Source organism: Lagenorhynchus albirostris, chromosome 3, assembly GCF_949774975.1.
Source record: "Lagenorhynchus albirostris chromosome 3, mLagAlb1.1, whole genome shotgun sequence".
In the NCBI taxonomy this organism is placed as follows: Eukaryota; Metazoa; Chordata; class Mammalia; order Artiodactyla; family Delphinidae; genus Lagenorhynchus; species Lagenorhynchus albirostris.
This window is the reverse complement of record NC_083097.1, coordinates 132,915,207-132,937,583: the sequence shown is the minus strand read 5'-3', so window position 1 is coordinate 132,937,583 and position 22,377 is coordinate 132,915,207. Positions and strand designations below refer to the sequence as shown.

General features: G+C 34.6%; 1 protein-coding gene across 8 annotated transcripts in view; it reads left to right on the top strand.

Moving 5' to 3' along the window:
• Positions 1-21,509, top strand: part of CLINT1 (clathrin interactor 1) — a 64,992-nt gene extending 43,483 nt beyond the window's left edge. For 4 of the 8 annotated variants that reach the window (XM_060144127.1, XM_060144130.1, XM_060144132.1 and 1 more), the window contains 6 exons: positions 2,177-2,423; positions 4,542-4,611; positions 11,825-11,899; positions 15,663-15,955; positions 17,832-18,036; positions 19,243-21,509. In XM_060144127.1, coding sequence (XP_060000110.1) covers positions 2,177-2,423; positions 4,542-4,611; positions 11,825-11,899; positions 15,663-15,955; positions 17,832-18,036; positions 19,243-19,589 — 1,237 coding nt within the window. In that variant the 3' untranslated portion in view covers positions 19,590-21,509. The remainder of the gene's footprint in view (positions 1-2,176; positions 2,424-4,541; positions 4,612-11,824; positions 11,900-15,662; positions 15,956-17,831; positions 18,037-19,242) is intronic. The other 4 variants (XM_060144133.1, XM_060144128.1, XM_060144129.1 and 1 more) reach the window with 4 other exon arrangements.
• Positions 21,510-22,377: the final 868 nt, after the last annotated feature.

The following is a 22,377-nucleotide window of genomic DNA, read 5'->3' as shown; positions in this document are numbered from 1 at the left end:
TCTTATAAAAAAATCTTAACAGTTCAGATTTAGGGGTCATTAAAAAGAAATAAAAATAATAATTTTGAAACTATTCAGATTCTAAAATATTTTAGTGTCTTCTCATTACGTTTCCATATTTATTAAATCTGTGGAATTCCTGTCTGTTTCTGGAATATGACCTTTGAAGAACCAGAATTTATTTTTAATACTTTGAATATATTTTACAACTATATTTTTAGCTCTTTTATACTGAAGGTGTATGCATATGGTAATAAAAAATAACTAAACTATGGAAAACGATGCCTACCTCAAATACTCTGTGCTGTTTTTCCCTCTTTAATGTTCTTGTGGCCTTTGTGTTCACACTTTTGGTTTGACTTAGAAAACATAGTGGCCACATATTCTGTTGCTATTTCCTGAAGAAGTATGGGAATCAGGTAGGTAGGCTGGTTAGAAATCTAACTATGTACCTTCTTGTTTTGTTTTCTCTTCTTTGCCCTCCACCCACAATTTTTCTTTACTTGCTTTGTCTTCCTATTCTTTTTTTTTTGTTTTGTTTCTTCCTTGATTTTTTCTTTTGTACATTTGCCTCTAAGACAGGATCTGCTAGAGTTCCTAAATCTTTTATATATTCAGGTTTAAAAGAGTGAAAATGTAGTGTATGTTATTTGTTTTAGTAACTAAAGAGCAAACCAGGGACTTACATCTTGGAGTATATGTGAGAGAAGAATAGATTTTTAGACAAAGTTGCATGGGACCTATCTGGCATGTTATCAGAATTTTAGACTTAATAGCTCATTATTAGATTCAGGAATTCTTGAACACTGATCATATCTGAAGCTTTCATTTCATTGTGTGCTAGTAAGGTTTATATTCTCACCTTGTAAAGAAATTACCTTGCACTATAATCAAATTGGACATCAGAAAGGTAAGAAGTTTCAGTCTTAGATATAGGACTGATGGTGGTAATTTTTAGGTCATTTATTGCTGAGAAATTAGTAAGTGACAAGGGGTTTTGAACACTTGATCAGAACTTGTAGATTCCCTAAAATGTTTGTAGATAAAAATACATTTAACCCCTTTGCTCAGTGTGGGAAGCCATTCTTCTTGATTCTTGATTTATACAGGTTCCAAATTGATTTATATTTAAGTAGAAATTGCTTTAGATTAGTCCAAGTTAAATTGCATCAGTAATAATAGTCATAGTTTTAAGGAGAATTTTAAGTATTTTACTTCAGAATATTTATAATTTAAACCACCTACTCTTTAAATTAAGAAATAATAGGTAATGGAACGTATTTCAGGCAATTTCTCTCTCTGTCCTACTTGCACCAGAAAAAAAAACCCAATGCGTCATTACTGGAGAGCACACTAGTACTGACATATTTAATTTGGGGCATATGAAAAACACAGTTCTTTTACTCGTTCTGTATTTTTTTCCTTTCGCATGTTAAGAAGAAGAAAAAATCTTTGAATGTGCCTGAAAAGGAATTCTTCTAAAATATTTTAAATATATTTAAATGTTCTGTAAAGCAGTTTTCTTAGTTTTGTGAAAGTTTGATCTCGCGATTCTATATAGTAAAATAGAGCACAGTTCTTGTAAAGTGCATTACCTCATTTTTCTGCATTTACAGATGAGAGTTTAATCATTTGAATGCAGATAGGATAAATATTTAAAAGATATCCATCGAAATTATAGTATTTTATTATATATTTGCATTAGTATATGAGAGTGACAGAATCATGTTATATAAATGGAACTGTAGTTGTTGCACAGTCCATTTCAAGAAAATGGTTATCAAATGCAGCTATTTGAGCTCCTAGACTCTAATCAATTGATTCTGATATGAGAATAACCCTGCTATTTTATTTTTAAATTAAGCTTTAAATCTATAATAAATAAGCACTTGAATTATTTCAGGCTTTTTTATTTGTACACATTTATGTAAATACTTTTTTGTAGCAGTATTTTAGACTTACCTGGGGAATTTGATGGGTTCCCACTTCCGCTCCCCAGTGCATACATATGATTATTCAGATAGCTTAGATAACATTCTCTTGATCCCTGTCAAATAGTCAAAGTATGGAATTTTGGAGTTACTGCATTTGAAATTCTTTAGCTCAAATCACTGAGGGCTCCATTTTAAAGTAATCCCTAGTCTTATTATTTTCTTTCTTTTTTAATATCTTTTAGTGACAGTGATGAGGAAAAGAAAGCAAGAAGAGGCAGATCTCCCAAAGGTGAATTCAAAGATGAAGAGGAGACTGTGACGACAAAACATATCCATATCACACAGGCCACAGAGACCACCACCACAAGACACAAGCGCACAGCAAATCCTTCCAAAACCATTGATCTTGGAGCAGCAGCACATTACACAGGGGACAAAGCAAGTCCAGATCAGAATGCTTCAGCTCATACACCTCAGTCTTCAGTTAAGGTGGGAATGGCACGAGTTTACACATTATACACAGTTTTATTCTTATAAATTACTTTTAGAATTACTGCATTAGTAGTCTCAGGCATTTCTAGGTAATCATATTAATTATAGATCATCTGGCATGTATTAGTCATTAATAATAAGAAATCTCTTTGGAGGAAGAAACCTGTCCAATTGCTGAATGATTATCTATGTACTTTCTATGAAAATAGTAATAACACTCTTGGTTCATTTGGGAAAGGCTGTGAATCAGAATGTAGTGCATCTGTTTCCTTCTAGACACCACCACTGGTACCAAATGTGAGATTCACTAAGGAAAACATGGTAGTGTTTGGAAATTGTAAGAAATGACCACTTGTATATATGACAAGTAGTTATATAGCGGAACTGGTCTTGTTTAATACAGAGATCATTCCTCTGAAAAGGAGGTTTATTTGCCCTGTGGTCAGTATTGATTAGTAGCAGCACTAATTCTTGTAACTGTCTTCACTTTTTATTCCGCACAGAAATGAAATCCACCTGATTGATAGATACCTGGCTGCAAGCTAGTCTTTTGGACAGAAATCTGCCTAAGAGGGAGGTTTGCCCTGAAAGCCTCAATAGTTGTTTTGTTACTCTCCCCCTACTAGTATTCACCCAGCTTGTATCTTTGCATCAAATGTAGCTGAAAGCTAGGGAAAATATTTTTCTAATGTATCTTGCAAATTGCAGGTGACTCTAAAAATAAAGCTAGTCCTACTTAGTGTCAAGAACTGTGTCAAGTTTTCCCACATATCTTCTGGTGTATAATTTCACCCATATTGTGCTCTTTTTAGTTTTGAGGAAAACCTCAAAATTACAACTCAACTTTAGTTGTAGTTAAAAGGGGGAAATGGATGTGTTATTTCCTTGTGGTCTTAGTTTTCCCCTGCTGTGGATACAGTTGCTTACTGATGACTGTCTAAGATCTGGTAGATAGTCATAATTAAAACCCAAATAATACATGATGGCTGTTATATGAAGAGTTCATTTATGGTTGCATGGGGAAAATCATCCAACCTGTATAATTTTTTTTTAACAGTAAACTGAGACTTTTATATCTTAAAAGGATTTTAAGTATCAATATGTAGTACAGCCTGAATGTATGTCCCTGCCATAAATACTTTAAATTTATAGTGTAAGCTTTTTGACTTTGTTTTTATTACCAAAAAAAATGCATAGAACTCTGAAGTTCTCAGCAAGTTACTCAGCTGCTTCAGATCTCTTTCAACCTCAAGGCCTTTTTGAACCACAGTATATAGTGTTTTTAATCTTCAAAGTGTTTTTAATATTCAAAGATATAGTTTTTAATCTTCAAAGCTCAAATTAACATGCCTAGGAATTTACAGTGTTTTCCTGTTGCCTAGCACTTCTGTTCTAATTTAACATGTATGTATTGAACATTGAGGACCTATGCATTAGGGTGCTTAGAACTATGTATAGGAGAAAAATCATATTACAACTCCAGCCCCACAGTTTAGTTTGGGAACTAAATATAAAACAGATGTCAAGGTATATCAGACCAACATAGAATTATACTGACCGGAGCTAGATAGGAGCTAGATAGGATGTTGGCCTCCAGTCCAGTAGATCTCAGACCTTCTTATGCATTGGAATTACTTAAAGGAGCTTTCTAAGACTGTACAGACCAAGATCCCAACCTGGGCAATTATGATTCAGTATGTTGTGATGGAGCTGGGCGTATATATTTCTTTAATGCTTCTCAAGTGATTCTGTGTTAAGATATGAGTGGGATCTGGAAGGTATGTTTTTTCAGAGTGAAATGCAGTAAGAAATGAGAAAGTAACCCAGGAGTAGTGGACATGCCTAATCTTGTCTGATCTCCGAAAAGAAGTGAGTTAGGGAAAAGAGGAGTGTGGATGTTAGGGACTTTTACAATGGTAGGCATTTAAAAATATTATCTCTCCATAAGGATTCAAGGTCACTTCTCTTTTTTCAGAAAAGGAAATCTACCTTTATTAAGATAATTACAGGTATTTGTGTCTCAGTTGGGAATTAAAGATGAGTAGAGCAGATTTTTTTAAAAAAAATAGTAGAAATATGTTTTCTAAGCTTATTTAGTTCTGTGTGTGTTTTCAGACTTCAGTGCCTAGCAGTAAGTCATCTGGTGACCTTGTTGATCTGTTTGATGGCACCAGCCAATCAACAGGTAAGCTTCCATATTGGCTTTTTCTTTTTATCAATAGTATTCTTGGTTTCAGAGTAATTTTTTTTAATGGCAAATAAAAGATGGAATGAAAATTAAAAAAAATTTTTTTTGCATTAGATTTATTTTTAATGTGAAATTAATTCACTTTGAGCATTATTTGGGAGGAAGTGTTTAATTGCCTTAAATAAGGAAGGTGAGCACTTAAATATTTGACTGGTAATTCGGTAATCTCTCTCAATTTCTTTAGCACTGAGTATTTGGGGTCCCTTTGCTTTTTCTATAAGCAAAATGGACTGCTCTGCCCATTTCACTGTCTTTCCATAAATCTTAATTCTGGCTGTCAAACTACCCACGCCTAGAGTTCATTTAAACTTTTCATTCATTTATTCACTAAACATTTATCGAACCAGACACTGGCCTGGGTGCTTGCAGTATAATGCTTAGTAAAACAGTTCTTGCCCTCACGGTAAGGTCAAGTGGAGGAAGTAATCATTAACCAAAGAGTCACAAATAGTTACCTAGTTACAAACATACAGAGTGCTTTGGAGGAAAGGGGCATTCTGTGAAAGTGTGACATATTTTAAAGAGGGCTGCAGCAAAAGAATAGTCCATTTACCAAGATTTTCTCACAGAGAAGATTAACGGTTTCTTCAGTTTGATGTCCAGTATGTGCTAGATTTTTTTGAGTAATTCCCTATAAATTGTTTTCAAGAAAATTGATTATTTTAGGTTGCATTTGATGATTATGGAGTCGTAATAAACTGTACTGCAAGTCAAAACAGCTTAAGAAATAAAACTTATGTTTAAAGTTCATTTCACATTAAAATGTAACTGGCGAGATTGGCATAGGAATAATGTCAAAGTAAATCTGTTGTTTCTAGTTGTGTGTAATAATTTTTCAAAACTGAATTGTTTTAAAATTTACATTAGTGTTTATGATGAAAATTACTTCTCACTGATAGTTTAGTACATATGATTAATTTAAAGTCTCCTATTATTTTCTCCCTGTCCTTGCCTACTATCATAAAATTAATTCTTAGACTAGGTGTGAACTTACTAGGGTGTCTGGTTCAATCCAATTTCTGAGATTCTTCAGTTCCCACTCCCTTTTTTCTGTAAATGTAACTTGGTAAAATTATTCCTTAAACTCTATTGAACTGTCATGCCCAAGTTTGCAAACAACTACATTAGTTGTTTAACAATTTATGTGCTGTCTTTTTGTACATTGAAGATTTTCATAGTAGTATTTAACTGGTAGTTAGCATGTAGGCATATAATACAGACTTAGTGTCACAGAATATCAACTATTTTGGATTTCCTGGTATGAAATATTAAAGAGCCCTTTTCATGCATCTGTGAAAATTTTTAATGGAGCAATCAGAGAAGAATTAACTAGGAAGGTCAGATGAGTGAATCTAACTTTTTTCCTTGGTGTTAGCCAGATTGCTTTGAACAGAGAGAATTATTAAATACCAGCATGCTTCCTTTGCTTGGCAAGAAACCTTTGAGTGGTTTTTCTTCTCTAGTGCAAGCAGTAGATTGGCTAATTAAATAGAAGTAGTAATTAATATTAATACAGTAATTGAGACAAAGTCTGAATGAAATTTGGAATATTTCTTGCCTTAATGTTTTTATCTTAATAATTTCTAAAAACCAACCGAAAATGGGTTGACATCATAATTTTTTTTTAATTGTTCACTGTTTATTATTACGGTCACTCTTTTTTTTTAATTCATTTTTTTTTTTTTTTTGGCTGCGTTGGGTCTTCGTTGCTGCGCACGGGCTTTCTCTTGTTGCCACGAGCGGGGGCTGCTCTTTGTTGAGGTGTGCGGGCTTCTCGTTGCATTCTCGTTAAGGTGGCTTCTCTTGTTGCGGGGCACACGGACTCTGGACGTGCGGGCTTTAGTAGTTGTGGCACAGGGCTCAGTAGTTGTGGCTCGTGGGCTCTAGAGTGCAGGCTCAGTAGTTGTGGCACATGGGCTTAGTTGCTCCGCGGCATGTGGGATCCTTCTGGACCAGGGTTCGAACCCGTGTCCCCTGCATTGGCAGGAGAATTCTTAACCACTGCGCCACCAGGGAAGTCCCCATAATTATTTTTTAAAGTTCACTCCTGTTTGAAACAGTTTAACCACTTTGTGTAGAACCCCCTCCAATCAGTAAGATGAATTTCATTACTATGAATTTCTATTTAAATATTTTAGTAGTAATATATTTTAAATTGAATTCAGCAGTGGAAAAAAAAATTGGATGTTAACTCTTTAGCACCTACATGTAAGAAAGTCTAAGAATCTACCATATCAGCATTGCTATTTGGTATGCCATTTGGGTGTCATTTCCGATATGTGCCTATATTTATAATACTGCTGTCATGCAAGTAATATGGACATGAACTGTAAACCTAAGCAGATACAGCTTCTGTTCCATTCACCAGATAAATGTCTCCTTGGAGAAAATGCTCAGATTTTCTTTTTTTATGTGTTATTTCATCCTTTTTGTTAGCATCTTCAGAAGTATATGTGGTAAAATCATTGTGGAATATCAACCAAGTTTAAAAGTACACATGTGAAACCCATTCATCAAGATTTTCTTGAGACTCTGATGATAAATGTCCCACTCTGGTGATGTTCTTTTAAAATCTGTACTCAAATGATATTTTGGTGGCATTTATACATAGTATGTTTCTAAGTAAACATTTTTTAAATGAATAATAATGTATTTAGAAAATAAGCCAGTTACAAATATAATGCCAAGAACCATTCCATTTCATTTTTAGTATATCTCGTCTTCAGAGTTTTCGTTGTCTCCTTTTGTAATTAAGGAATTTAGATCTTGATTAACATACTACTACATAAGTTGTTTCTAGTACAATGAATGAGGTTGAAGAGAAAATATAAAGACTTTACAAGGCTTGCAATATCTTTTGATTTTTTGGTTGTTAAAAAATATCTTTTAAGATTAACGTGTATAAAATCCAAAATGTTCATTACATTTACATTTGAACCTGTTGCCTTGTACTCTGTTATCACTAAAGTTAGTTGAGGATATTTACATGGATGTGAACCACCTTGTTATAGCCAAGTTACTGGTTATTACAACCCAACTTACATATTAGAATTTTCGTGGGCGTTGTCTCTAGTTCAACCTAAGTTTACTAAGAATAAAATGTTTTACCATATTCTGTTTTCACTAATATAAAAGTAGTGTGTGCTCATTTTAGAAATTTTATGGAAAAAAAGTAATTCACCGTAACTTAGGTGCATAAAGTTAACTATTAATAATTTTGGTGAATAGTCTTTCTTTAAACATTTTCTATATAATCAGTCAATATATTTATTTAAGCATTTATTTATTTATTTTTCACAACTCACACACACTGTATTTTATTTTTACAAGAGATAAATAAACTGACACCAAGCATTGTAAATTAAGCATTTATTATGTTGCAAATCTTTTTCAGGCTTCTAGATAAAGATTTTATTGTTATTATATTTTTTTGTAAACTCTTTTTCATCTAAAATCTCATGACCATTTCCTTATTATAGTTGGTATTTTACAGACCTTTTAATTGCTTTATAATCTTAACATTATATAAATATGCTGTAATTTACTTGACCAGTCAGCCTCTTATTTTTTGGACATTAGGTTTTGATTTGTTTCCAAACTTCTCTCTGTTATAAAGTAGTGAAGTAGCATCTTTCAAAATCTTCCATTTTGGTAAGGAGAAAATAATATTTCATTCTATTTTGCATGTGTTTGATGACTGACTTTGAAACTTTTCATGGTTTTATATTGCTAGTTGTAACTTGTCTATTCATGTCCTTTGTCCTTTTTTTTTAAATTGGGGTTGTTTATCCTTATCGATTTTTTAAAAACTTATTTATATTAGTTCTTCATCATATATTTACAATTTTTTGTCATTTCTATTAAATTTGTATTTATTAGAACTCCTTGTGCAAAAGTTTTCATAACGTAATCTAGATTAAATTCTTCATTAAAGAATATTTCCATTTATAGTTAAAGCACTGTCTAGTTCAACTATATTTTTCCTGTTCACAGTGTTGCTTTGGAAAATACATGTTCCCAGCTGGTGATTGTAAATAACCTTGCTTCCCTGAAAAGGCAGATGGAAATGGTTCATTTATAATGACACCTCTCATGTGGGAATCTTGAAGGATAGCTCTTATTGTGAAATTTAGCAGTCTTCCACATGCAGCAATTTTTGGTAGACTCTTATTTAAATTCCCTTAGATAGAAGTTATCTGGGAAAAATGCTTAAGTATAGAAAATGTCTGTTAAATTTAAGGCATAGGTATGAATAACATCATGCATATAGGTTTGGATAGTCCTTCCTAGGAGGGAGAAACTTTTCCTAAATGAAATAAGAGATTTTTAATTTCTGAGATAGTTTCCAAAGTTGAGGATCACATTATGTAAAACACAGTAGAAGTATAATCTGTGGCACTTCAGAAGATGGAGAAAAGTTAAATCCTTTTCAAGGAAAGGTGGCTTCTATTTGTTAAATTCTTATGTGTGTTTCCACTCTTTTACCTCCAGTGTTCTTAAATTAGTCATGTTTGAAATTAAACTCCCTGTAGTGTGGATGGAAAGAATAATATTTGCTATAGACAAGTTATGAACATAGTATAATTTTAGCTTAGGTGTTAGAATGTAGAGCAATAGAATAACAAAATAATTATTTGAAATATTAAATTCAGGATAGGACAAAAATAAAATATGTCACCCAGTTTGAAGATGTGATTCACAGTATTCAGTGCTATACTCCACAGCATGAATTTTCTTTGTAGCCCAGACTGGATAAGATTTGAAAATTCCGAACTCATTTGGCATAATAAATTACATATTGATGTTTATTCACTGCTTGGATGAAGAAAATGAAAATAATCCCCTATTTTCAAATCCCTTAATGTTATAATAAAAGATGAACTATCATTCTGTTACCTAACAGTATACTTTGATCAATATTTTTAACATGAAGGAATATTACAGAAGACATACTTATGAATATTAAGCAGCAACTGTTCACACCATTGATTTCCCTGCTAGATTTTATTAATATATGTGCTTGTTTATATAGTTTAAAAATATAGCTCATTGATCTTTTGTACCTATTGTCACATTTATTATGACATATGTACCTTTAAAGAAGAGAAAAATCACTGTGATATTTTCCTTTGGATAAAGCAAAAACAGACATATGAGCTGTAGTTGTTGCTAGGAGTAGAGAACCTTGGCCTTGGTGGAAGTTAGTTCACGGTGAGTGAGTATATATGTGAATATGTGCATCTGTAATGAAGTGAAGGAATAAGGAATTTGTTAGGCCTGCTGATAGTTGACTACAGTAAATGTGCATTAAAAAGAAATACCAAGTTCACCTGTGTCAGAAACTGATTTGTTCCTTTTATTACTGCTGGCTATTTATTAAGAAGGGGAGATGGTTCTAGTTTAATTAACCCAGTTGAGTGTAGCAGATGGGACAGAATGTCTTGCAGCGATAAGACAATTCAGAAATGGCACCAGATGTTGGAAGCTGTCCCTGGTGGTATTTGAGTGCAGCCCAGATGTTCTAGTCCCACCTGGCTAGTTTCTAAGCACTGCAGGCTAAGCAGCTGTGATGTAACCTATATAATGTTCACATAACAGTAAAAGCACTATAATTGAACTGCCGCTCTAAATTTCTAAGGTTGTGACTCTTAAGAGGTGAAATCTTTAAGGACAAAAATAAGGACAACTATTTAAGGTTTTAGATCCTTTGACTATTGCTGTTTCATTGATAACTGAATTGAGGAGAAGTGGAATATAAAATTTAACAATGTTACTGTTCAAATTATAGATAAAAGTAAATATTCGTACCTATTTAGTGTTTACAAATGAAAATTTGTATGAGAATGTGATGTTATGCATGCAGATTGATCTGCAGCCTTATGATTTGAATCTCACCCCTTTAAAAACACCAGTCTGGAAGTAGCAAAAAGCTACTGGTTTTTTTTTCAAGGATTAAAAATGCAAGTATTTTGCAAATATTTGCAAGTAAACAATAGGAAAAAATAGTCCACGTAAATCATTGCATTCATTTTTCTTCCTATAGCTATTAAAACTGATTACTATGCAGATCAACTTCAAGGGTTTTTGGGGATTTTTTTTCCCCTTTTATTAAAAAAAAGTCAAACTGCAGAAAATTTGTCACATTTTCTTTGTCTCTCTCTAGTTCTTTTTTGGTTTTGTTTATTTATTGTGCACCGTTTGAGAGAATTGCAAACATCATGACATTTTGCCCCTAAAATACTTCAGCGTATATCTCCTTACAACAAGGACATTCTCCTTCACAATCATAATATAATTATCATACTTGGGGAATTTAACAGTACTGTTGTATAATAGACCATATTCACATTTCCCTGGTGTCTCAATTACGTCATTTCAGTATAGCACTTACTTAAATATCCAGAGTCCAGTCAAGGATCACCCATTTCATTTACTTGCCATGTTTCTTTAGGCTTCTTTTATCTGGAGTGGTCCTAGTCTTTTTCTTTTATGATGACATTTTCTGAAGAGTCTTGAGAGCTGTTTTGCAGAATGTCCCTCAATTTGTATTTGTCTGATTCATTCTTCATGACTGGAGTCAGGTTAAATATTTTTGGGAAGAATTTGGGTGATGATTTCTTTTTTAGTCCCTTTATATTAGAAGACCCATGAGTGCTATTTTGTCCGATTATTAGTGACATTAAGTTTGAGCACTTGTTTAAGGTGGTATCTATCTGATTTCTGCACTGTAAAAGTAGCTTAATCTCTTTTTATTTGTAATCTGTGGAGTGATGATTTGATTACCCAGCAACATTTTACCCAGGTTTTAGCATCCATTGAAGATTCTTATAAAGAGCATAATTGGCCAGATAAACTGCATGCCTACATTATGTTCGTGAAATGTGAGTAAGGGGTAACTGTAACCACAGTTGTAGTATCTATTATATTACTAGTTATAGAACTGAGGGATACTGTAAGAGAGTCTGTCCTGTGGTAGCTTAAAGGGTGACATGGTGACATGAAAAGCTGGATCAACTAACTAGCTGTTATGATGGGTCTTGGGGCTCTAGTATTGGGTATTTTTTGAGTGCAGTGCTAAAATGGCTTCCTAAAAGTGCTATCAGTTGTGCTGTGGTTCTGACAGTTTTTTTTCCTCATACTTAATTTCTAGGAGGATCAGCTGATTTATTTGGAGGCTTTGCTGACTTTGGCTCAGCCGCTGCATCAAGCAATTTCCCTTCCCAAGGTACGATATGATTTGATTGGCCAGAAATCTAGGGGCATTGGAAATGTTACCAAAACAAAACAACCCTTCACCACCCCACCCCCATCTGCTTCTTTTGGCCATTTTCTACTTGTAGTAGTATTTATAATTCCCAATTCCCAAAGAATTTATTCACAAAGGTACTTTATTGGGCCAGTATCCTAAATGTGCCAGACGAATTAATCTGGTTGCAGACTACTCAGGTACACCTAAATAAAACTGCCCTCACTCATAAGTGACTCTTGTTTTATTTTGGGGGGCGGGGGGGGCAGGGAGTAGGTGCATAGGGAGTGTGAATAAGTATAAATCTCGTTTTAGCAGCAAGAATATTATGGTTTATGTTTAGCTTATATGATTTTCTTGAATGAAATTCAGGGACATTGGAGTTGGGCAGACCATCTTACCAAAATTCATTTCTTTATAATTTAGACATCTTAAAAGAATTTCTATGAAAAATAACTGAATTTCATTTTGGCATATCCTTAAATGTGAGCAGTTGAACCTCAGGCAAAAAAGAACTCCTCATTCCATGTTAAATTAGAAATTTTAAAATACTCTAGATTTGTTGTGATCATTTCACAATATTTGTAAAGATCAAATCATTATGTTGTCCACCTGAAACTAATATAATGTTATGTGTCAATTAACACCCTCAATTTTTTTAAAATGGCAAAAAAAACAACTAACATCCAAGCAGAATATAGGCTTAAACATAATGGACTGAGGTGAAGGGCTTGTATTTTTCCCCCTTATTATTAATATTTTTATCTTACTACCTCTGCCATATACTTTGGTAGCCATTTAACTTTATGAAAGCCTCTGAGCCTCCACCTTTCTAAAATTGGGAATAATGCTATTTGTCATGGTTCTTTATAAGGATAGAGTAACGTCTGTAGAGACGTGTAGAATAGGGTCTGAGTTCATTATTAAGTGTCTTTTAGGTTGTAAAGGGGTTGGTTCTAATGTTTTTTTCCATAAAATTTGGTCAGTCTGAAGTTTGAGAGATAATATAAAAAATTTAGCTATAAAAATCATAAACATGAGGTGAGGCAAGGAGGAAATATTTAACTGAATTAGTTTTATTATTCATTTCAAGTAGAGTCATCTATCCCCATTAATTGGATTAAAATTTATATTTAGTACTGTCTAGTTTAGGTTAGTGAGGATTTAGGAAGAAAGACGCATAGGTTTTAATGTGATTTGGGTTATTTGGACCACTTGTGTAAATTCCAAGTATTTCCCAGAAACCAGGATTGTGGAGTAATGAACTGCTTCATTTTAGAAGTGTGGTTATACCTTGTAAGGGTTAATACCTTGCTATAGGCAAATCAAAGTGGAAAATGAACATTGCCCTAATTTTACAGACTGCCTGTGTAATTCTCAAAGTTTTTATGTATATAAAGTTGGCTACTATGCAAATAATTCAAATATGTTAATGTTGCTAAGTGATAACATCTCTTCATCTTATGTGATTAACATAACCTGATCACCATTACGCAAGGGGCTGAAACTGTTGCAACAATGATTAATGATTGCTGAACAATATATGCCTCACTAGAAATCTCTTCCTCCCATGATTAATCATCTCAGATAAAGTTTTCAGATGGGGCAACACATTTTGCCCCAGTTTCCATTCTTACCCTGTTTTCTAGATCAAGCAGATAGAAAATCAGCATAAAGTTTACCTTTATCCAGCAGTCTTCCTTAAATTAGTTTAAATTGTTTAATACATAGAACTAATTGTAAAACTCTTAATTCAGTCTTTTTGTAAAGAAGATCAAAGACATATTTTAGCAAAACCCGGAAGTAATGAATATCAGCCCAGTTCTTATATTAAACTGTTGGTAGAACTTGGGGTTTCTAAGTGAATTATTTTCTCTTTTGAGGGTGCTTACATTATAAAATGGTAATAGAACATATAATTTTAAAGACGATGTTATTGTTCTCTTGATATTTAGCATAATGAGACAATATCATAGTGGGTGGTTACCTTTTAGGCTAGACAAAATGTATTTCCTAGTTGTAAGTGAACATATAGTGCAAAGAAATTAACTTAAGCTACATACTGTTCGCTTTCAGATGACAGTTTATATGTAGCTCTTTCTTCACCTTTGCTTTTTTCAACTTCCATTAATTCATATTTATCTGTTTGTCCCTTTCTTAAAGCAAGGTTTGTTTACTTAATATAGCCTAGTTTAAAAAAAATTTTTTGCAAGTATCACTTGCCTTTATATTTATTGTGTTCCAAATAGTATTATGTATGCAGAATTTATAGAAGCTTGACTTATACTTTTATATGGCATACCTAAAGGAAAGAAAGTGTGATGCTTTGCCTCTCCTCTGTCTTTTCACAATTAATCCAAAGTAACAATAAACCTCAAATGGCACTTACTATATATTAAGTTATTCAGTCTTCGCAACTTAGATTTTTTAAAAAGTATGGCACGGGGGACTTCTCTGGAAGTCCAGTGGGTAAGACTCCATGCTTCCACTGCAGGGGCATGGGTTCGATCCCTGGTTGGGGAACTAAGATCCCACATGCCTCACGGTGTGGCCACATAAATAAATAAAAGCTCTCCTTTAAATAAAATAAAAATACAAAGGCACAGAGAAGGTTAAGTAAGGTCACACAGCCAGTAAAATACAAAATCCGTTCTCTTAAATATTTCAGTCTATTAATTAACCTATTAATTTTTTTTTTTTTTTCACGGTACACGGACCTCTCACTGCCATGGCCTCTCCCGTTGCGGAGCACAGGCTCCGGACACGCAGGCTCAGCGGCCATGGCTCAGGGGCCCAGCCGCTGCACGGCATGTGGGATCTTCCCGGACCAGGGCACGAACCCACGTCCCACACATCTGCAGGCAGACTCCCAACCATTGCGCCACCAGGGAAGCCCTAACCTATTAATTTTTGTATTATTAAATGCATTAAATCTTTTCTATGCATTAAATCTTAAACTTGTTATAATTATACTTTGAAGCATAGTGATAGTTTTGTTTCTTTTTTTAAATATTAGCATGAGTTCCCCTCTTAAGACTATACCCCGCTTTTTACTTAAATAGATTGAACAGTCCCATTTGAAGTAAACAATGTACTAAGGTTATATATCATGGCTCTCTGTAGCCTTTGTGTTGTCAGTGGAAGCATGGCCAAATGGGTGAGAACTTCTTACAGAAATTTAGTAATCCTAGTCTTAATTTTATTGAGTTTTTGGGTTTTTCTTTTTAATGAATTTGGGGTTTTATTTACATGAGATGGTATAAATCATAGTCTGATTTCTCTTTGAACCTTTCCAAATAATGATTGAACAAAATGAGCTGAACTGTCTGATTTTACTGAGTTACTCCTTGCATGAAGATTCTGGATCTCCCAGCAAAGAGTTTAACCAGTTTAGAGGTTTTTTTCTTGTTTTTTTGGGGATCTCAGGCTAGTTCATATTTGTTTAGCTAGAAACTTATTTGATATGCAAACTTAGGTTGAAGGAAAGTTTTAGTTTCTGTAATTTCTTTGTGTCACCTCAGACCTGCCAATGCCAAGAGATGGATTTTACTTTATATGTGGAAGTTTTTTTTCTTTGCCACCTTGTTAACACTGGTGGAATATTCATGAGAAAGAATAATGTCCAGATGGAGATGGTACCTGCAGATGTTAATCTGGATGGACACAGATCAGCTCTAATTTGTTTCAGTTGGAAGATTGTCTGTGCATTTCAGAAACTTTCTTACCCTTTTTTCTTTCTCAGTAACAGCAGCAAGTGGGAATGGAGACTTTGGTGACTGGAGTGCCTTCAACCAAGCCCCGTCAGGCCCTGTTGCTGCCAGTGGTGAGCTCTTCAGCAGTGCCTCACAGCCAGCTGTAGAGCTTGTCAGTAGCTCACAACCAGCTTTAGGCCCACCTCCAGCTGCCTCAAATTCTTCAGACCTATTTGATCTTATGGGCTCATCGCAGGCAACAATGACATCTTCCCAGAGTATGAATTTCTCTATGATGAGCACTAATACTGTAGGTGTGGGTTTGCCCATGTCAAGATCACAGGTAAGTTGTCTGCCTCCCTTGGAAACTGTGATTCATAATCTTTGAGATGCTCTAACTATCTAATGGCAGATTAGCATAAAACAGAAAAATAAGCAAGTGACACATAGATTACTTTTGTACATTGCGTTTACCTTGTGTCCCTACCCTGGAATAGTCATTTGGGTTTTCCAGGGCAAGGCCTTCTCACTCTTCTTGCTGTCCATGCAAAGCCAAGTGTGATGCCTTGCACAGAGGAGGCATTTGTTGAAAATTTATTGAACTAATAAACTAATTGGAATTTAATAGTTTAAAAAATTGTTTTTAAGATTAAGGAATAGAGGAGTTCCCTGGTGGCCCAGTGGTTAAGACTCTGCGTTTCCACTGCAGGGCATGTGGGTTCGATTCCTGGTTGGGGAACCAAGATCCCATGTGCCGTGCTGCATGGCCTAAAAATAAAAAATTAAAGACATTAAAAACAAGAGAAGAGGGGCTTCCCTGGTGGCGCAGCGGTTGAGAGTCCACCTGCCGATGCAGGGGACACGGGTTCGTGCCCCAGTCCGGGAAGATCCCACATGCCAAGGAGCGGCTGGGCCCGTGAGCCATGGCTGCCGAGCCTGCGCGTCCGGAGCCTGTGCTTCGCAATGGGAGAGGCCACAACAGTGAGAGGCCTGCGTACCGCAAAAAAAAAAAAAAAAAAAAAAAAACAAGAAGAAGAAGGAATAGAGATATATTGCTAATATAGAAAATTATTCTCTAAAATAATGAATGTTCTTCCCTATTCTGGACCTGCTCTACATTATATAATGTTTATATAGGCTCTTCTTTCAACTCTTATTTTCATAAAGGAAAATAACTAAACAGGAACTTTTAAATTCACTTTTTAAAATTAAATCTAAATTACCTAATACTAGCTTAGAATTCAAACAAGTGCAGAATATATGTGTCTGAGTTGTATCAGGAACTTGCTATTTTTGACTCAGGCTATTCTGAATATTTGTTTATGATGCTAATTATTCATTTTAATATGTAGAATCTCCTATTTTGGATGTTAGGATGAAGGAAGAGAAGAAAGAAGCAGAAAGGTGACTGATCTGTATAACAGATATTAGACCTAACATTAAGAAAAAGGACATGAAAGCCATACCAGTACCATTAAATTGAACTGAACAAACTCAAGCCAGTTCACTGTTTCTTTCATATGGTCTAAGCATAAAGCCAATCTACTAATTTTCAATCTTAATTGCAACTGTGTTGTGAGTCTTTGCATTGGTCCATTTTAAATTATTCTTCCTATTTGTATTTATTTCCCTTTTTCTGTCCTTGTTACAATTATTCTGGTAGTAACTACCAGGCACCTCTGCTGCTTTTTCCTGAATTTCTCCTTTCTTCTGTATTGGTCCATACTGTACCAAATTCCACTAGTGTTGCTTGCTTTAGGCAATAGAAATATACATGGAGCAGGGATATGTCAGTCAGGTTATGTGGAATGTAATTTGCTGTTTTGATGGTTTTGTTTTTTTAACATGAGAAATCATACCCCGAATTCCATTTTGTACGAATAAATTTCCACTTGTATATTTCCTTAAAGTTGTACTAACCCGAAGTTAATAGTTGCCCCAGGATTGTGGCTTCTAGACTTGGGGTGATGGGAGGATAACTGTTAGTGTACATATGTTTTTTCCCCACCCCAAACATGATTTGGACTTCAGAGGAATATTATGGGAAGCTGGTGATTCAGGATATTGAAGACCTTAATGTAGAACATTTGTTGTTCTTATTGGTTTCAAGAGTTTATTACAAAGTCTCGTATATATTTCGAGTTACTATGATTAAATTGCCGTCTGGTAATCTTTATAGAGCAGATGCTTAATTTTTAGAGCATTTTTCTATTTTCCAGCCTTTGCAAAATGTTAGCACAGTGCTGCAGAAGCCTAATCCTCTCTATAATCAGAATACAGATATGGTCCAGAAGTCAGTCAGCAAAACCCTGCCCTCTACTTGGTCTGACCCCAGCGTAAACATCAGCCTAGACAACTTACTACCTGGTATGCAGCCTTCCAAACCCCAGCAGCCATCACTCAATACAATGATTCAACAACAGAGTAAGTTACTGCAAGACATCCCATTTCTTTGTGTATTTGTAATCCTTTGCCCTTATGCCAGGACTACTTCAAGCCATGAAATAAAACTGTACTGAAAGCAACTGTGTATTCACTTAAGATTGTTTTCACATAATACCTGGTATCCCTCCTGGCACATTGAATTGCTTTGTATTCTGCTCTTGACATGTTAACATTTATTGTATGGTGGTGAGTTTTGGGAGCCTGATCACTAAAATAAAAGTATTTGTTGAGAAAAAATTTTTAATATAGGCAGATATGTCAAGAAATAAAAATCATCTGAACTCCATAATCCAGGGATAATCACCATTAATTCATATTTCTTCACAGTCCATCTTTTCTAACCACATTTTTAATACTTGAGATCATTCTGTCTATATTTTGTTTCTTGCAGTTCATATTCAACATTATTGTTTTTTCTGTGTTGAATATTCTTAAAGAAAGCAAGCATGGGGCTTCCCTGGTGGCACAGTGATAGAGAGTCCGCCTGCCGATGCAGGGGATGCGGGTTTGTGCCCCGGTCCGGGAAGATCCCACATGCCGCGGAGCGGCTAGGCCCGTGAGCCATGGCCGCTGAGCCTGTGCGTCCGGAGACTGTGCTCCGCAACGGGAGAGGCCGCAACAGTGAGAGAGGCCTGCGTACCGCAAAAAAAAAAAAAAAAAAAGAAAGCGTGATTTTTGGATCTTTGTAGTTATCCATCATATTAGTGTGCATTTCCTCTCTTGCTGGTTATTTCAGTTGTTTCCAGCTTTTTTCCTATTATAAATAACTCCATGGTTTTGTATAAATCTTTTTACTTGTGATTTTTTTCCCTTAATATAATGTTCTAAAAATAGAGGGAGTCAAAGGATATAAACTTTTTAAGGTTTTTGATACACAGTAGCTCTTGACAACTTGTTAGGTCGGATTCAGTAATAGATTTTATAGGAATGGTTTTAAATTGCCTGATGTTTTCTGCCAGCCCACTCTTACTGTTTCTACATCTTGGGGAAATCAGAGCTAACAGCCACTGAATATTTCTCAAGAGTAAACAATACAAGTTAATTGACTTCTCTTATAAAAAAATCACTATAAAGTAATTTTATTGGAGCTTACAAGTATTGATGGTCAGGAAGATTGTATTTTTCTGCTCTGTGAATCTAAGAATTCAGTGTGATAAAGTTCTTTTGTCTCTTTTCTGCTGTTAGATATGCAACAGCCTATGAATGTGATGACCCAAAGTTTCGGAGCTGTAAACCTCAGTTCTCCATCGAACATGCTTCCTGTCCGGCCCCAAACTAACCCTCTGATGGGGGGACCCATGCCTATGAGCATGCCCAGTTTGATGACTGGCACCATGGGAATGGCCCCTCTTGGAAATAGTCCAATGATGAACCAGAGCATGATGGGCATGAACATGAACATAGGGATGTCAACTGCTGGGATGGGCCTGACAGGCACAATGGGAATGGGCATGCCCAACTTAGCCATGACTTCTGGAACTGTGCAACCCAAGCAAGATGCCTTTGCAAATTTCGCCAACTTTAGCAAGTAAGAGATTGTAAAGGAGCAGATTGAATGAAGGATTTTTAGTGGTGCAGATAGGTGATGTTGGGATGGAAAATGCTAGTCAACTCCCCTTTCTTTCATCAATTAATTAAAATAAACCTACATTAAGAACCAAAAAGGTTGTTTTATAAAAGCAAAATATCTAGTATTTCAGATGGCCAGGCAAGGGCGCTTCAGATGAGGCAGTCAGAATCATTTTTCCCAGTGAGACTTAGACCACAAATGGGGCAGTGAGACCACTGAAAGCCTTTATAAATTGAGGAGCCCATTTTAATATCATAATATGTGGGAATACTAGAATAGGGCTGAATAAATGTGTTTGAATCTCTAATTTTATACTTTTCTTTTCCTGAAGAACTTGATTTTTCTGCCCCTGAATTGCCTTGTCACAATTGGGTCTGTTCCTTTTACTACCACTCTTGAGTCCATATATGAAATCATTAAAGTTGGATGATCAGTTTTTTATAAAAATATATATTTTTGTCCAAAAAAGGCATACATATGTGATTATGGCTAAATCAAAGGTAACTGGAATGTATATACTTTTGCTAATGTTCCAGCAATACTGCTATTATACTATCCAAATTTTTACTGTAACAAAACCTCTTTAAGCAATTGGTGATAGCTATGGGACTTTTCCCATTTCTTCTGCTATAATTATCCTGTGCAGAACTCGGAAAAATATTTTTTTCAGGACTGCTCTATGGTTTCCTTTAAAAGAAAAGAAAAAACAAACCTCCAGTATTTTTATTTGTTCTTAGCAGTCATTATTTACACTTTGCAGTGATAACTTGGCAAGGCTTCCTTCTGTGTTTATCCCTGTAGCCACCATGTAATAGTCAGGAACAGTCAAAAAGAAAAATATTTATTTTTTTTTTTGGTGTCTTCAAAAAATTTTTGAAAAGGGTAAAAATCCATTAAGACCTTCAATATAAATGTTAGAACTCAACAATGTTGGCTTTTAGATTTTATACAGTATTGTTTTGGTTTTGAGTGTATATAATATGGCATTAGCAATATGGTTCCAATAGAGAGGAGTTAAATATATATATTATTAAAGGAGACCTGTAGCAGTCAAAGATTTTATCGATTTAATGGCAAATAAAGGAAATTAATTAAATTGTTTTCCTGCTGTAATTCTGCATTAAGGTCACATGAAAATCATGATTCTAGAGTTTGGAATGCAAAATTGTTTCACCCTTAAGCTGGGAATATTTTTTAAAATAAATACTATAATATAGGCATCAAATTATTACCTCCCCACTTTGTGTTGAAATTTTTTTTATTGATAAAACTTTGTTCCCATTGTATTCATAATATAGTTCTGTTATACATAACATTAAAATGTTCATTAAAATCAATGTTGAACTGCTTTTTCTTTCATTATGTTAGACATTAGAGACCATTTGGGGAAGAAATAATTATAATTTGGGCAAAGTAATTTTTATAAATAATTTAAAATTATTTAATGACTTCTCTATTCCTTCCTATCAGACTGCTGTTAGGAATTAAAAATGAAGCAGCAAAGATATCCTGACCTGCTCCATTCTTGCTAATGTTCCATCTACAACATTTCTAATTAGGCAGAAATTCATGTACTTCAGCTAAGTGGTAATGAAAAGTGATTCATTTGCTGAATAAGAGATGAGAGAGAGTGTAATTAGCTGACTGTGGTTTTTAATCTTTCAACAATTCAATGTGTTTAAATTAGTTTCAAAGAATAAGAGCTTTCAAGTGTTGTTACTTCAGAGCAATCAAGCCAGGCTCTGGTGGCAGTTTGGAGAATATCTTCACTGATATTTAAAACCCGCAATCTTAAATGAATTTTTTCTTTAAATTGAGAGGTATGGCATCACCTTTTCGAATATGTATGGTTCTTAAAGGAAATAAATATTTTGTTTCTAAACTTTTGTGTTTAAAATTTCTTTCTAATAAAACTGATTTATTTCTAAAGCATTTTCTTTACTACTATGCCTTCTTCCAATGTTGTATTCTGAAGACAGAAGGGAACCCCTACCTTAGTTATTACTGTACCTCAACATACAGTCTGCTGTCTTACCAGTTATTTTTGTTTCAGAGCCCTTGAAAGAAGAAAACAAGAATTGCCTCACTGGGGTTCCATTCAATTTAATGACTTGTCTCTGAAGGGGTTATTAAGTGATACCTAAAGAAAGGTCTGTATACCCCAAAACAGTTTGGAGCTGGCAAGAAAATACTCCTTTAATAGTCTTTTGGGCTCCCTTTTGCCCATCCTGTACCTCTTTCCTTTTTCAATAGCTTCTCTGTTGTATCTGTTTTTCATTTTGCCTACTATTTTGTGGAGAGAAGGAATTAGTTACTCTTCTTGCAATTTACATATAATGTGTGAAACTCCCCTGCCATTCCAGATTCATTTTTTTCCCTCTTAAAATGTTTTTTACTTCTCTGATATGATCTTCAGGAACCATAAATAGACACAGTGTTCTTGTACAGTACTTGGGATGTCTACTTTTTTGTTTAAAATAAATTGCCTGAATGATACCCCATAATGCTGTTGGTTAGGAGCTAGTCACTAATAAGTTGAGGCCTACAGTTACTTATATTTGGAGGGAAGGCTTAATACCTTTTTCTTCTCAAATATTTTTGAAACACTAGAATAAAGCTAACTGTCCTAAGCACAGAACATACCTTATGGTAAATAGATTTCTGAAATAAACTGGCTTTGTGTTTCAGCTCTCCTGGGAGATAGCACTGCATTGTGGAAAGAGCATGGACTTGGAAGGAGACAGATCTAA